We start from the raw sequence: 16,618 nt of genomic DNA, 5'->3' as shown, positions 1-16,618 counted from the left end.
CTATAGCTTTACTTAGTGGTCCAGTCAATAACTTCAAGGCCTAGCCTTTTCATTGTGTTTTCAGAAAAAGATCTGAAGCATATATATAGATATATGCATAAATATAAGTATGTATAAATCTATGAAAGGCAAGGGAGAAGAGAGCCCTCCCCCCATCCCAGAGCAGAGTTAAATTCCGTATTGTGGTATGGTAACCCCATTTCTTACTGGGATATGGTAGGGATCTTTGCAGGTTCTCTTAGGGGTGGAACAACAGTTCCTAAGCCCCTGGTATCTTCATCTGTCTGTGAATGTGGCTCTAATGATCTGTAACGTTTCAGGACCAGGAGCTGTGAGGGAAGTGTAGTCAGTCTCTGCAGTTGAGTGCAGACTCAGGTACAGGAGCCTCAGAGATGGTATCCACCATTGTACTTGTAAACATCTCTCTACTGTCTGAGGAGGGTCTGTGTAGAAGGCTGTGTGACTGCAGAGACCTGGGCTTCTGAATAATGGTGGCAGTGAGGAAGTGACCTCATCCAAATCACTTTCCAAAGAAACTTTCATTTGAATGCATTTATAAAACGGCTTTAAAAAAAAGACCAAGCTGATATGTGTGTTCCACTTTTCAGAAACTTACTCAAGTTTATCGAACCCTGCACGGAGCATATACCAAAATTCTGGAGGTCATGCACACAAGGAAAAGGCTTTTAGGCACTTTTTTCAGAGTGGCCTTTTATGGACAAGTAAGTGGGCAGGGGTTGGCACAGCTGGAAACAAAAGGACCATATCCAGCCTTTGTGTTACTGTTGGGTCCTTTGTGGAGAGCTGTTCCAGGCCTGCTCTGGTTCCTGCGATTGGGTTGAAAAGGTGCCAATACAAGGTTTAAGACTTGGATTCCTTCTGCTCAGTTTCGTTGTTTATTGCCTTTAAATTGGAGTAGGTGTGACTTTTAAAGGAAAGAAAAGGTAGGACTTCAGGGGAACAAGGGGAAAAAAATCCCCTAGACAAATTTACTCTGATCTTTTGCACAGTTTCCCCTTTTTGGAAGCCTTTGCTTCTCGATGACTTTTTATATTATAAATTTTATAACAATGACGTGATGTGATGTGATATGATACAACAGGGTATTATTTTAGAGACTATGGTTGGGAGTTAACTCTAAGAAGAGTGGTCCCCTTGCCTTGTTGCTCCTTTGTGTTTGTCTGGTTTCGTGGGCTACTGGCTAGGGTTGTTTTCCCCCAGCTGTAGCCTTGCCCACTCTATCTGCTACCTCCCCTCCCATTCAGAACATCCCTTTCCTCATTGCTGGGGAAGTGGGAGAGTGAAAGGGGAATGGATTCAGCTCATGGACAAAATCTGGGTTCCTCCCCAGCTTCAGGCATGGCAAATTTGCCCCTGTTTGACAACACTACAGAGAACACAGGGAAGCCTCTACAGCTCGTGGGGTCCTGATTCATAGGAATGTTTCCTTTTATTTCTGCCGTTCTGTGGCTGCTCAGAATCAGGCTCTTGCTGCTGCTTTCAGAGGGGTGGTAGAAGTGGGTTTTGCTAAAATTACTTTTTATTGTTATGTTAACTTTGGGATCTTATATATTTTTAATATATAAGAATCAAAATAATCAAAAATATGATTTTTATGAACAGGTCAAATAATGTCTGCCCATGTCATTCTTAACTGGTTCTATATTTTAACTTTGCAATAGGCTTTCTTTGAAGAAGAAGATGGAAAGGAATACATCTACAAAGAGCCAAAGCTCACAGGCCTATCGGAGATCTCCTTGAGACTCATCAAACTTTATGGTGAAAAATTTGGTACAGACAATGTCAAAATAATTCAAGATTCAGACAAGGTAATTCATGCCCTGCATTTTTTTTGGAAAGACTTTAAATTATATGTCCATTTCAAGAGATCCTGATTACTTCCGTTTTTCAATTGTTTGGCAGAAGGCTACAGAAATCCTACATTTGGGACATGGAAGGAGGGGCAGGAACCCCTTTATCTCTCTTTCCCTGTCTGTAACATCATAATCCTTCCAGGTCTCCCCTCCACCTGTGCCCCCTTTATTTTACATGACCAAATGAAATCACAGACATGCAGGTTCATTAAGAAAGTTTAAACCATTAGCCAGATGTGAGGTGAGGTTATTCTTGTCTCCACATTTAATTCTCTGGTAGTTTGTATATAGTCACTTCATCTGTGTTAACTGAATCGAGCAGTTATTTACAATGTGTTAAACGGGAATGAATTGATATTGACATGGTTTTCACTTACTCTGTATACTTAGGCAGTCCTTAAATATACTGATGCTTTGTTCTATTTATTCCATTAGTACACAGGTAAACACGCAGCCATTTCTTTAAGAGAAAACAAAGGTTTTGCATAATTGATTTTGGCTTTCTGTGTCACAAATAATAATGTTATTTGGAATAATATTTGTATTTATCTCAGACACTAAATCAACTTTGAAAGCAAGATGTTTTCAATTAATTGAGTGTTGACAAATTTTTCTTGTTCAAATATTGAATTTAAATAGGAGTAAATGGTAGGAGTGGGAACCTGTAGTCTCTTTTCATTCAGTGTGTACTAAACACTGGTCAGGATCCCCTGGAAACGAATGATCTGATTCTCATGTCATCTTTCTACACGATTACTGCCAGTTCCTAAGACGCGAGATGAAATTGGACAAATATGTATTAAGCACTTGCTATGTACAAAAAACACTGGACTAGGCTCTAGGGAGGATAAACAGTTTAGAAAGATGCAGAATTGAAGAATCTCACAATTTTACATTGAAGAATATCACAATTTACATTTCAAGTGCTACACTTAGTCCATCCACACAATCTATCACAGGAAAATGACTCAGGACTTTGCAGGGGCCTGTGGAAAGGGTAGGAGGGTTAATAACATGCTTTTGCTGCAGGCCCAGGAGTACTGAACCACATTTTTTAAAAACCCACTATACCCTGACGATCCAGCAGATGCTTTCTGGAAACAGGCCCAGCTCAGGCTTTCATGGGTTTCTGACCTGGTTTTGAACATCTGAATTCCACAATGCCTTTGGGGCAAGGCCAGGATGAGTCATCCCAGTCTCCAGTTTAGTATACAGGGGTAGGGAGGGGAGGTAGGATTGATTCAATTAAGTAGTTCTATCCCTAGGAGCAGGTATTGATAAACTGGGATGCCAGCATGAGTGCATTCCTCATACATTAGCCATCATGTTCTTCTAAATGGGCTGACACTGGGTTGGGGCTTATTTATGTTCCTTTTTCCTCGCTAGTGAGTAGTAAGAATGTCTGTCTTACAGGTAAACATCAAAGATCTTGATCCAAAGTACGCTCACATCCAAGTCACTTACGTGAAGCCCTACTTGGAAGACAAAGAGCTGTCTGAAAGGAAGACGGAGTTTGAAAAAAATCACAACATCAACAGATTTGTTTTTGAGGCTCCTTATACTTTATCTGGCAAAAAGCAAGGCTCTGTGGAGGAGCAGTGCAAACGCCGGACCATTCTGACCAGTGAGTGTCTGTCCCTGTCCTGTGAGAGCTGCCCCATTGGTCCAATGCCCTTTGATTGATACAAGTGGCAGCTGCCATCCCTGGCTCTCTGGCAGGCCCAGCTCTAGCATAAGCCATAACCCTCAAATGCTCAAAAAACTTCCCCATCTAGGTGGCTCAAATGCAGCAACTCCCAAAGGAGTCTGGGGTTGGGGGGAGAGGTTGTTTGACTGTTATGAAAAACTATCTCTGAGATAGTAAAACTAATTTGGTATTTTAACAGCATCAAACTCATTCCCATACGTTAAGAAGAGGATACCTATTAATTATGAACAACAAATTAACTTAAAACCCATTGATGTTGCCACTGATGAAATAAAAGAGAAAACTGCTGAGCTGCAAAAATTATGTTCTTCTGCTGATGTGGACATGATTCAGCTCCAGCTCAAATTACAAGGCTGTGTTTCTGTCCAGGTACGTCCTGCAGTAAGTAGTTAAGGAGTACTTGGCACTATGTCAGCATTCACTGGAGCTTTCCTGGTGAGGATCATGCAAAATGTTTAAGCCTGGGGATGGGGGGGCAGGGTACAGCTGTGCATTCATTCTAATGCAATTATACTTTAAATGAATTTCTCTGCACTTTACGGTGTTGTCTAATCAAAGGGATTTGCCACAGATGCCACCTGCTAGAGCCAAGTTCTGAATTTACAGACCAGAAATCATTAACTGACTCATTAGAACATCATCTTTCCCTAAGATTTATTTTAGCAAACAAGAATCACAAGGAGAGTATAACAAGGCAAGGCCTCCAATACTTACTGTGGACCTGGCCCAATTTCATTTTGTGACTCCTCCCCCACACTGGCAGGCCCTTGTAGCCCTTTCAGGCCATAGCTTCCCATACATCTTTTGGGGGCCTGGAGTCAGGAAGACTTCTCTCCCTGAGTTCAAATCTTGCCTCAGATGCTCCCTAGCTGTGTGACCTTGGGCAAGTCACTTCACCCTGTATGCCTTAGTTTCTTCATGTGTAAAAGGAGGTGGAGAAGGAAATGACAAACTACTTCAGTATCTCTGCCAAGGAAGCCCCAAATAGGGTCACGGAGTTGGGCACGATTGCACAGCAATCTCAAAGTCCCTTGTTCCTGAAAAGGAGAAAAAGCAAAAATAACTATAATGAAGCTACATCAACAGTTCGTGGAGTAGGCTGTGTTAGTGTGTCCTGGGGCTCTCTGAGCGCTCTGCAGGAACCCTCAAGGGCTAAGCCGTTTTTGTAACAATGCTAAGGTGTTTAAAGTCCTAATGGTAAATATCAGCAACACAAATGAACACTCTTTGGGGGGACGTCCTGTCATGAAGAAGTCTGAGAACCACCAGAGAGGTGAAGGGCCATGACTCTTAACTCTCTCATGTCATACTTTAGGTAAATGCCGGTCCCTTGGCATATGCCAGGGCTTTCCTGAGTGACGGTCAGGCCAGCAAGTATCCCACAAAGAAAGTGAATGAACTGAAAGACATGTTTAGGTAAGTTACTCTCGAGCTTCTTGGCGTCAGACCCTAGTCCCTCCCTTAATCATTCTCCCCAGGCTCAGATTCCTTGGGTGGCCATGATCTCTCTGATCTTTCTCTTTCTTCAGGCCATTAATGGCCTGAATGTTCCTGACTTCTCTGGAGTGGCTCAGGAATTTTCCAGTTTAGTATTTCAGGCAGAGCAAACAGAAGTCTGTGCTGAATAAGTCCAGGTACCTGTTGTCCATCACAGTACCTGGATTTGTACACCCACACCCTCCCCCCGCCAAGTCTAGTTCCTTTTCCTTCTAAGTTGTGCAATATCTAGTCTTCAGAGAGAGGCCCTGTGTGGGGTGGCCTCAAAGGTGGGACTGAACAGGCTTATGTTAGAATTATTCTGATTATTTCAAAGCCAAGTGCTTTGCAAATTATAAAGAGGTAGAGAAATAATGCATGCTGCTCGCCCTGTGTGTGTTATATATGAGGTACATGATAGAGGTGCCACTGAGGCCAGGAGGAGGAGTTGGAGAATGTGTGCCTTCAAGGCCACACATGGCCTTCTAGGTCCTGGAGTGCGCCCTTTTGACTGAGTCCAAGTTTGACAGAACAAATCCTTTAATGAAGGGGATTTGTTCTGTGAAGTCTAGATTCAGTCAGAGGGCCACACATGGTCTCCAGGCTGCACATTTCCCACCCCTGGACTAGAATTACTGATTCTAACGTTTCTGTCTGGTTTTCCTTAGTCGTCCTTGGTTAATGCAGTGACCACTACTCTCAATCAGTCAGGAATATTTATGAAAAACCTGCATCTAGTAGTTTGAGGGGCTCCAGAAGCACTGGGCAACACACACCTGAAATAACCAGAGAACATATGATGGTATCATGGTACACCTAGATCTTTACAAGACCCAGTTCACACTGGTACCAGACCTGCTGTTATCTTTTGATATTCAAATAAAGATGTGTCTGTGGCAGAGCCACCCAAGGCCCTTCTGTCTCGATCAGGCACATGCCACAGTACACATGAGGCCCTTCTGGCAGCTGGTCAGCTCTGCCAGGATTTTGTAGTCAGGACCACCAAGGGGGCTAGAAGCCTTACAAATGCACCAGTCTAGGGTAAGCAGGACCTAAGCACCTTTGAATATACGGCACTGGAGTAAACTAGAGGAGTTTGGCAACTTTTTCTCTGGTGCTCTCTTCTTATAAGGAGGGACTTTGCCAGTTAAACGGTCTAGGGGCAACTGATGAAGGGTGTCGAGACCCTGAGTCAGTGACATGAGCATGTTTGGCCTAAGATGATTTGTTTGGGGGTGACACACGAGAGCTGTATTTATGGGAAGGGCTGCCATATTAAGGAAGACTTGGGTCTTTTTGATCCCAGAAGGCACCACCAGGAGTGTTGGGTGGGAGTTGTAAAAAGGCCAACTCTTTGAGGTATCCCAAAGTGGACTGGGCTGCCCCTTGTTGGCTGTGCTATAGTAGGGCTGCTGCCTTTGGTAGATGGCTTGGACTACGCTCCCTCCTGAGCTGATCTTCCTAGGTAGCAAAGTGGATAAAGTGCTGGACTCGGGAGTCAAAAACACCTGAGTTCAAAAGCTGTCTCACCCAACTTATTAGCTCTGTGATCCTAGGCAAGTCATCGTGCAGATTTCCTCAATCTATAAAATGGTACCTCTGAATTCACAGGTTGAGCATCAGGTAAGATAGTATCTGGAAATCACTTTGCAAACCTTAAAGTGTGATATAAATGTGAGCACTTGACACCCTTTGCACCCCATGAACCTCCTTATTCCCCAAAAAATAAAACAATCCAGACTCCTTGGGCTGTCATGCCAAATCTTCTCCAGCTTGATCTCCCTGTTTTTGCTTACGCTGACTTTCCACCCCCATTAGAATCATCTCCTTACTTTCCCCAAAATATTCCTTCATGTTCTTGTACACCCTCCTGGGGTCTAAACTTCAAATCTGAAACTTAGCCTTGGGCGAGTTCACTGTTATTTTGCATTGTTATTTAATTCTTGAGCAATTGTGTAACTTTTCCCCCCAGATAGTGTGTGTGTATGTGTGTGTGTGGGGGGGGGGGGGTCTTATAGGCAAATCTAGCTTGTAAGTCCTGGCACTCAGTTACAATTTTTTGAGTAAATGAAGGAAATAACATCAACCAGGACTACATACCAATAGTAAAAACCTCATGTACAAATTCTGAGATGGAGAAATCAACTGGCAAGTTTCCTCGAGGATATGAACTTGGAGCCCAGATTTTCACAAAGAAAAGCAGGTATGGGGCAGGGCATTCCAAGCATAAAGGAAAAACACCAGAGGAAGATCAAGACCCTGGGTCTTTTCACTAAGCAGGTCACAATTTTAAATGCATATCACACTGTCACAGAAACTTTTTGATGCAGACCTGTGATCTCGCTGGCATAGATATCAGGAGCTTAGCACAGTGCCTAGCACTTAGTAGGCATTTAATGAACACTAGCTGACAGGCTGACAGGAATCTTCTCCCTGTGCTGATTAGCAACTGTTTTACAACTTATCATCTTAGAGAGTTGCCTAGGGACAGTGAAAGGCTAAGTGACTAGTCTAGGGTAACAGCCAATCAGAGGCAGAACCCGAATCCCCAAGTCTCTGTGCCCCCAAGATTGTCTTCCATCATGGAAAAAGGCCAGGGATAAATGCTCTGTTCATGTTAATCCACAGGCAATTCTTACAAGCCTGCAGCATTGCTCTTGAACTCAATGAACGACTCATTAAAGAAGATCAAATGGAGTATCACGAAGGACTCAAGTCAAACTTCCGAGACATCGTCAGAGACTTATCTGACATCACCCATGAGCAGGCAAGTACCCTGGTGCCCATTCTACCACTTCAAACAAAGTCAGCTGAGTGCTGGTGCGTAAAGCAAGTTATTAATCTTCCCCAAATCCCTCGATTTGTCAAAATGTCATCAGACCAATATTCTCTCAGCATGGGGAAGAGTCTTTCATGAATTTTCTAACTTGTAAATGCTTTCGTTTTATTTCTCTAACATCTCATAATACACCCCTTACTCTGCACTCACACTGCTACCAACCGGATCTCTGACCTCAACTGCTGTCCATCTGCATCACCACTTAAGTAATGTTCCCTCTGATTTCACTGAACAAATGGAGGCCATTCATGGAGAGCTCCCTCAGATCTCCTCCTTCACCTTTGTCTCACAGGAAGGGGTGGTCCAATCCCAGTCCATCCTATCTTCTCTAGCACACTGTCCCCTCTATCATCCTTCTCTTCCACTAATCTATCAACTGACTGCTTCCCTACTACCTACAAAATATGGCCTCTTAAAAAACCCATTTGATCTGTCCATCTCCATGAACTTTCATCTAATGTATCTTTTCCATTTTATGGCTAAACTCCTTGGTAATGTTGGGGAGAGAGAGAGAGATGGGAGAGCTGGTTCAAATTTGAAAGTATTCACTTAGACCTTCTCTTTAGCCAAAGGGAGCTTCATTGACACAAAATCAGCGGGCTAGCCCTAAACAAAGGACTAACAATTTACAGAGGGACAGGAAAAGGGAGACAAGGAATCTTACGGTCCAGGATAGGGGGGAAGTTTTATAGTATTTCAATATAAGGGGGAATAAACTTCAGGGTGCCTTCAAATAAACCAGGGATTTCACAAAGTCAATCCTTAATATTATTTTTAATTCCTAGAGCACTGTGTGTATCCACATCAGTAAGGTCATCTAAAATAGATGCCTCTGTTTCCTTTCCATTCACTGTCTTCTTAACTCTACACTTTGGTTTCTGATCTCATTATTCCACTGAAACTGCTCCTCTCCAAAGTTACCAATGATCTCTTAATTGCCAAATCTACTGGTCTTTTCTTCTAACACTCTCTCTTCTGTCCAGTTTTCAAGACATGTGCTGTCCTGGGTTTCCTCCTACCTAACTGTTCCTTCAAGGGCATGTCACTGACACTGGGAGTCCCTCCAAGCTGCTGCTTCTCTCCTATTTCACTTAGTGATATAGTTGGCTTCCATGAGCTGATCCAGTCATTGTCTCTATGCTTGTTGTGTTTCTCCTTTCTCGAAAGAGGACCATGACATCAGGGAGATGATGACATGACCTGCAGTTGACTTTGTGCAAGGTCAGCAGCCTCACTTTGTCATTCAGTGGCCAGATATCCATCAGGATGACTGGAGATGGCCCAGGATGCAATGGGAGACCCTGGCCATTTTAGGCATAGGCCTTTTCAGGTTCTCACTTTGAGTGAAGAAATGTCCATTCAGTGAATAAGCCTCTGTAAGAAGTGAGTCAAGGAACTATGTGTTAATTAGAAAAAAAAGAAAAATCAATCAAACTGGGAGGGGGAGATGCTCAGTGTTGCAGCTCTATAGGGAAATAGTTATTGTTGAAATTCGTTGAGATCCAGAGGGCCCAGAATATAGGCATTTATTGGAGTTTGGGTAGGGGCTATTGTAGTCCAATGTATGAGCCTGAGAGTGAAATTGGGGGGGGGGGAAGGGAAGAGGAGAAGAGAGTGTGTCACTATCTCCCTCTTCTCTCTCCCCACCTCAGTAACAGGAGGGGAGAGAAGAGAATTCTCACCTGCCCTGAGGGAGAGGGAGGGTGGACGCAAAGCTAGGGAAGACGAGATCTAGGACTAGAGTTCTCTAACTCTTAGGAGCAAAGAAAATCCCTCTCTCTCCCTCTAAGAAGAGAGGGAAAGAGGAAGGAGAGTAAAGAGGAGAGGAAAAGAAGAAAGGGGAAAAGAGAGAGGGGAGGAGGGAGGAAAGAGAAGAATAATACAGGGGAGGACAGAAGAAAGGAAATAGGAGAGGAGAAGACAGGAGAGGAGGGAGAAGAGGAAACAGGACTGAGGAAAGAAAAAGGAAAGAGTAAAAGAGAGCAGAGGAAAGAGGTGGAGAGGAGAAGAGAAGAGAAAAGAGGAGAAAAAAGAGAAGCAGGAGAGAGGAAAGGAGAGTAGAGGAGACCCCAAGTTACCTGGGCAGCTTCAGGCCATCAAAATTTACCTTCCTTTGGAGAAGACAGAGAGGACAGTCCTTGGTCCCCTCCATTCAGGCATGTCTCTATAGTGATGACTGTTTAACCCCAACCTCTCCCCAATACCACATGGTCAACTGCCTATGGGACATTTTGAACTCTATCTCATAGACATCTTCAAATCAACATGTCCCAAACTTTCTTCTTCCTAATTTCCACCTTGGTAATCACTGTCCTTGGACACTACAACCACACTAGCATAGTCTTTCCTCATCTAAAGCCTAGACTACTGAAATAGCACGCTGCTTGGTCTCCTGGCCTCCAGTCTCTCCTCCTTGCAATCCATCCTCCATTTTGCTGTCCAATTGATCTTCCTCAAGTGTCTGACCATAACATCACCCCACAGACAAGCAATTAACTCCAGTGATTCCCTAACACCACTAGAATCAAATATTAAATCCTAGCCTGGCCTGTTCCAGTGACACTGGCCTTGTTCTTACTTGCATTTAACACGATCTCCCCAGTCCCAGCATTTTCACTGTCTGTACCCTCTACCTGGAACACTGTCTTCCTCATTTTAGCTTCTCTGGCTTCCTTCAAGTCTCAGCTAAAAGCTCACCTTCTGCACCAGGTCTTTCCTAATTCCCCTTCATGCTTTCCTGAGATTATCTCCAATTGATCCTGGATACAGCTTATACTTTGTACAGTTTCTTGCATGTTGTTCCCTCCTCATTAGACGGGGAGCTCCATGACAGCAGGGACTGCTTTTGACCTTTCTTTGTATTTCCAGTTATTAGCACAATGCCTGCCACATAGTAGGCACTTAATAAATGCTTGCTGACTGGCTGATTGACCATGTCATTTCTGATCAATGAACTGCAGTGGCTCCCTACCTCAGAGATTCATCAATATGCATTTATTAAGTACTATTTGGCAGAAACCATGCATCAAATGCAGACTTCTGTTTGGCATGTAAAGCCCTTTACAACCTGCCACCAACTTAGCTTCTCAGCTAAATTTATTATACTTTCTCCTTTTCATGCACTCTGTAGTTGAGCTAAACTGGCCACCTTGACCTCAGGTCAAGTCAAGTCACCAAGCACTTCTAAAGACCAACTTCACTTACATTTGGACAAGGGGAGTAGACCTTAGTTAAAATGGGACAGTGCAGTGAAGCTATGTGTCAGGAAGATACATCATTGCATGGAGACCCATGAACCTGAGATGATGAAGTAGAATGAATGGTATTGGGGTGACCACAAAATGAAAGAGAGTAATGTTATATGTCACTGATGGAGTGTACTGCTAATGATATACCAAAATGAATAAAAATCTTAGACTAAGTTTCAGAAAGCCAAATGTAAACAATAAATGAGTTGTAACTTTAGAGTAGCTTATGTGTAAAAGATTTCAAGGTTTCAGTTTCAAAGAATGAATCTACAATGTGATAAAGATGATGAGAGGATTAAAAACTGTCTTATAAGGAACAGTGAAGAGAGAACTTTTAGGTGCCCCTCCCCAAATACCCACAGCTGTCTGGTGGAAGATGGGTTTGTTATTCTGAACAGCATCAGACATGAGAACTAGGACAGGTGACCTTAAAAGAGAAGGGGAAAAATCGATCCAGCACCTTTGTTTTTCCAAATCTCCTGTCACAAGTATTTTGCGGGGGGAGGGGATTTCTGTGAAATTGCTATTTGAAGGTAAAATTCTTTTCTTAAATGAGGTGCTATAAGAGAACCAGATCTTATTAAGTGTTCAGATGGAACAGCAGAAATAGAAAAGCTCACATATATGTGAAGTGTCATCTTAAGGGCTGGCACAGTATGAGCAGCAATTTGCATGCAGCTGCTGACCTACTCTTGAACCCATAATTATTCAAAGTGAAAGCAAATTACTCCATGTGCCAAATTATTACAGGATCAAGAATCAAAACAGTTTTTGTGTATTTTTTCTCTAAACAACGAATTCTGCACATTTATTGCCCTTCCCCCCCATCTACCTTTGTCAACTCCTTGCCACAAAATTTGGTTCATGGCACACGTATTTTGGCTACTGGCTATTTTAGGTTGAAAACCAACTCAAGATACCGGAGCTTAGAGTGTTTTGTCACTGTGTGACAGTGCAGGTTTGTCCGGACTTTTATTTTCCATATACATATAGATAGTATGTGTACATATTAAATATAGAATGTGATGTATACATGTATTACATGTATGTGTGTACACACACAGAATAACTAGCATTTATATGGTGCTTTATGGTTTGCAAAGCACCTTCCATTTCTCAGCTCATTTGGGAGGTAGGTGCTATTATTATCCCCATTTTACAGATGAGGAAATTGAGGCTGAGAGAGATCAAATGCTTACTAGCTGTGGGACCCTAGGCTAGAAAGCATCTGAGGTAGGATTTGAATTCATCATCGTTCTATTTATGAGAAAAGTGAAGCCCATAAGGTGAAATGACTTGGAGCTTCTGCCACACAGGCCTCCTAACTCCAGGGCTAGTGTTCTTTCCATTATACCACATGGCCCTAATATAAAATTGGAAACGCATCCCAAAGGGAAAAATGGGCGTCCTCACATTCGGGGCTGTTCTGGAGCCGGCTCTAAATGACTCGCCAGTGAGAGCATTTGCCCCTCAGAACCAAGCTAAGCTGCAGACCAGGCTTGAATGTTTTGTCAGTTGTCCCAGACTTAAGGAATTGTTAATGACCAAGACTGGACATTTCCCAGAGCCCCTCCGTATCACTCTCTGAACACTGCTTCACCTGAGCAGGAGTGAAGACATCATCACCAGACAATAAGAGCTAGTATTATTTGGGCGCCTTAAGGTTTACAGGGTTTCCTACTCCATTATCTCATTTGAACCTCACAACACTGCTGCCAAGCTGTAAGAAAAATTATATTTATAAATACAGCAAATCACTTCAAATCATAGTTTTAGGGGAAGCACAAATTCTGCGAGCCAGCAGGACTGCATGGAGAAGACCAGGAAGGCGCAACAGGAGGAGGGCCTCACCTGACCCCTCAGGTCAGCCAGCTACCCCAATACCATACTGAACTAGAACCATGCATTCAGGGGATATTGCAAATCAGAGGGTGGGTCTAAAACGCAAGCTGGTGACTAACGAATAAGATGGAGGGGTGTTGCCAATCAGAATTTTCTAAATCATTTGATAATAGCTTATGAAGCATAAGGACTTCTCAAGAATCATGCACTTAGGACTGTCTTCACTAGCTATTTCTTTTGAAAGCTCCAAAGTATTATATCAAATCTCTATTTTATGGATGATAAGGTAACCCCTGTTTTCCACCACATTCCTAATTCCTTTCAGTACAATACTTCACCTATTGCCTAGAGTTTGTTACACTGGCAAGTAAAGGCTAAGCCTTAATCAGAGACCACTGGGTAGAGTTCTTGCTAAAAGTATATGTTGGAAAAATATTTGAGGGTTGTGGTATTTCCACCTTATACCAGCAACTTTTATTGAATTTAACTAGTCACATTTTCCTAATGAATAATGCATCTCTTTTTTTTACTTTTTTGCTATGCTGCCTTTGCACCCCAGCTCTGAGGACTCAAGTGGGTAATGTTACACTTTGTCATTTCTGCCTTATGCCAGTCTACCCAGCCGTCAGGGATGAGTTGAAACTATGCCTACTATTTCTCATTCACCTTCTTTTTCAACAATGGCTACACTGCATCATGCCTACCATGTAAATTTCTTATGTTTTAGATGTTTCAAGAAGATACAATGCATTCTCCCTGGATGAACAATACATTACATGTATTCTGTGCAATTAGTGGGACATCAGGAGATGGAGGATATGGTTCCCCAAGATACACAGCAGAAGTATGAGAAACGACAGATGGAACATGAACCTAGGCTGCCCTTTCCCAGGCCTTTTTGGAACTGTGCAGGCGTTAGAGGGAAGGCTTGACGTCCGAGGAGTATTTCCTATTACCACCAACAGCCAACACTGTCAAGCTCTCAAACAGGGTGCTTACTTATTTGCAATATTTAAGAAAAGTGGAAGTGCCTGGATGATGCACCACTGTGCTTGCTTTGTATTTCTTTTTTTAGTTCAACCTGTGTACTAGAAAGCAGAGCTCAGACAAATGATTCAGTTTGCTCAATTATGACTCAAAATTGTAATGGTACTATGTAAAATTGTACAATGGGATATAATAAAAGGTAAAACATTTGTAACTGGAAGTAAAGAAAATATTACTTTGCATCTTCCGTTGTCGCAGTACTCCTTAAAACAAATTGAAGAAAGAAAACACTCCAAAATGGGTAGCTATTCACATCCTTCTCTTTGAGGTGCACTTAGACTGGTGGAGCCAAGAGGCTTCCGTTAACCAGGAGCCTGCACAATGACAATTCCAGAGCTGAGGGATGTGGGTAGAAAATGACTGAGCAAAAAGGAAAGAGCTGAGCCCCTGCATGCCCACAGGAGGGAATCTAGATGCAATCTGTACATAACTCGAATCCAGAGCATGCAGTACTTGTCCCCAGCCCCTTAGGCCCCAAAGCTGGCTCAACCATTTCTCAGCATGTAGACTCTGTGGCAGAACCTGAACCCAAGAGGGGCTGTGATTACACATGTGGGGAAGAGAATAAACCTTTGTAGAGTCCCTCATATAAGCTTGTTTTTATCAAGTATTCATAGGGTGCACTTTGGTTCAAACACCAGAGAATGAAGAGGGCTTACTGCAGGCCCACAGTGGGAGGAGGCTGCCCCTGAAGCTAATGGTACTTTAGGCTACATTAAGAAAAGAATGGGAGAGATGACAAAGTTGCTGTCCTCTGCCCTGGTCAGACACCACCAGAAGTACTTTGTTTAAAATGTGTCCAGAGAAGGGTGAATGGGATGGGTGAGGGGTCTCAAACCTTGACATAAGGAACACTATAGAGCCAGTCCCAGTTCTGAACTGCAACTCCCATGCCATGCATGTTGCCAGTTTGAGAAAAATCAAAACAATGACACACGCACAGGAACGCTATTAGGAATTAGGAACGATTACTCTAGAGAAGAGAAAGTAATGTAGGCATGATCACTAAGTAATAGATGTATGCTCATGTGACATATGGATGTCCATGAGTTGTCTAATGTTATGGAAATGACTATGGAATCTGGCTGCAGCCAGGGATACTTGCTCCTTTCCTTGCCTATCTCCCAGAGGGATACTGGGATGGAGTTATATCTATCCCCTAAAATATCTCTGTTCTAATATGAGGAGATAATTTTAGAGATTGAGAACAAAAGTCACTTCCTTAGCCACTGAAAGAAGAGGGTGTCCCCAAGTTCACATTCACTGGCTTAATTATCCCCTCCCCCAACTGCTGGTTACACAAAAGACCATGATAGATAGATAGATAGATAGATAGATAGATAGATAGATAGATAGATAGATAGATAGATAGATAGATAGATAGATAGATATTTAGATAGATATAGTGAATGGCAAGTAAACTCACTTGTCAAAGCAGAACAGGAACCAAATAAGAGTTCTGCAGATTAGAATACTCGAAAATATACAGAACAAATGGATTCTTCTGCTGGGAGCAAACCCAGAGAAGGGTCCAGTCTTACCCAAGGAGACATTCTGTCTCCTAGGTCTCTGGGACATACTGAAGAGCCACTTTCCTCTGCATATTTCCTCTGTATATTTTTTTCTCCATGGGTCTCTCCCAAAGAGTCTCTGTAAGCACATCTCTCCAAAAAAAAAAAAAAAGCTTTGCCACCAACTCCATCCCTCAGGTAAGTAAGCAGTTTCTCTTTCCCAATTAGGAATCCCATCTCCTTCTATATATAGCATACAACACAGGACTTCCCTTTTCCCACAGTGTCTGGGTGGGCATCAGGATTACAACTGTCTTTATTAAAGGGCTATCATGTCCAAGAGGAATCATATGCATCTGTGTAATTCCTGAGAACAGAAGACAAAATGACAGAAACGACAAGGTGGCAGATGAAAGCTCAATATTAAGGAGAACTTCACCATCTCTTCCATCTCTCTGTCCACTTCTCCCAATTCACACCACTCCCACCCTAGTCCAGGCCTCACCATCTCTCAGTTGGACTATCATAAGAGCCTTCTAATTGGGGTCTACCCCACATCCCCTCTCTCCAGTACATCCTCCGCACAGTTGCAAGTGGTCAACTAGCATTTACTAAGGGCCTAGGTGCCAGACACATTGTCCAAGATACAAAGAAAGGCAACAAACTAGTCCAGTCTACTGGGGGAGACAACATGCAAACAAATACATACATAGGATAAACTGGAGATAATCTCACAGGGAAGGCACTAAGGTTAAGGGAACCAGACAAGGCTTCTTGCAGAAGGTGAGACTTGAAGAAAGCCAGGGAAACCAGGAGGTGTCGATGAGGAAGGAGAGCATTCCAGGCATAATGGACAAGCAGTGAAGATGTTCAGAGCTGAGACATAAAGTGTCATGTTCAAGGAACAGCAAGTGGGCCAGGCTAGTGTCACATGGAGGGAAGTAAGGCTGAAGAAGATTGGAAACATATGTAGGGACCAGGTTCCAAAGGGCTTTGAAAAGGAAACAACTGCAAATTTGATATTCCTAAAGGGCAGGCCTAACCATGGCATCTTTTTTTTTGCTCAAGAACCT

General features: G+C 42.9%; 1 protein-coding gene and 1 long non-coding RNA gene across 4 annotated transcripts in view; one reads left to right on the top strand and one right to left on the bottom strand.

The window, feature by feature from the left end:
* Window positions 1-14,216, top strand: part of DOCK11 (dedicator of cytokinesis 11) — a 193,572-nt gene extending 179,356 nt beyond the window's left edge. For both annotated transcript variants that reach the window (XM_072625882.1, XM_072625880.1), the window contains 7 exons: window positions 609-722; window positions 1,683-1,829; window positions 3,288-3,498; window positions 3,761-3,951; window positions 4,898-4,998; window positions 7,687-7,825; window positions 13,715-14,216. In XM_072625882.1, the coding sequence (XP_072481983.1) occupies window positions 609-722; window positions 1,683-1,829; window positions 3,288-3,498; window positions 3,761-3,951; window positions 4,898-4,998; window positions 7,687-7,825; window positions 13,715-13,837 (1,026 nt within the window). In that variant the 3' untranslated portion in view covers window positions 13,838-14,216. The remainder of the gene's footprint in view (window positions 1-608; window positions 723-1,682; window positions 1,830-3,287; window positions 3,499-3,760; window positions 3,952-4,897; window positions 4,999-7,686; window positions 7,826-13,714) is intronic.
* Window positions 1-16,618, bottom strand: part of LOC140515272 (uncharacterized) — a 69,604-nt gene that overhangs the window by 2,037 nt on the left and 50,949 nt on the right. The window contains exon 3 of one of the 2 annotated variants that reach the window (XR_011970924.1): window positions 4,297-4,619. The exons of the other annotated variant lie outside the window; for it this stretch is intronic. This is a non-coding gene — a long non-coding RNA (uncharacterized lncRNA). The remainder of the gene's footprint in view (window positions 1-4,296; window positions 4,620-16,618) is intronic. 2 annotated transcript variants of the gene reach the window in all.

This window comes from Notamacropus eugenii, chromosome X, assembly GCF_028372415.1.
Source record: "Notamacropus eugenii isolate mMacEug1 chromosome X, mMacEug1.pri_v2, whole genome shotgun sequence".
Classification (NCBI taxonomy): Eukaryota; Metazoa; Chordata; class Mammalia; order Diprotodontia; family Macropodidae; genus Notamacropus; species Notamacropus eugenii.
The sequence above is the reverse complement of the archived record's forward strand: the minus strand, read 5'-3'. Positions and strand labels throughout refer to the sequence as shown.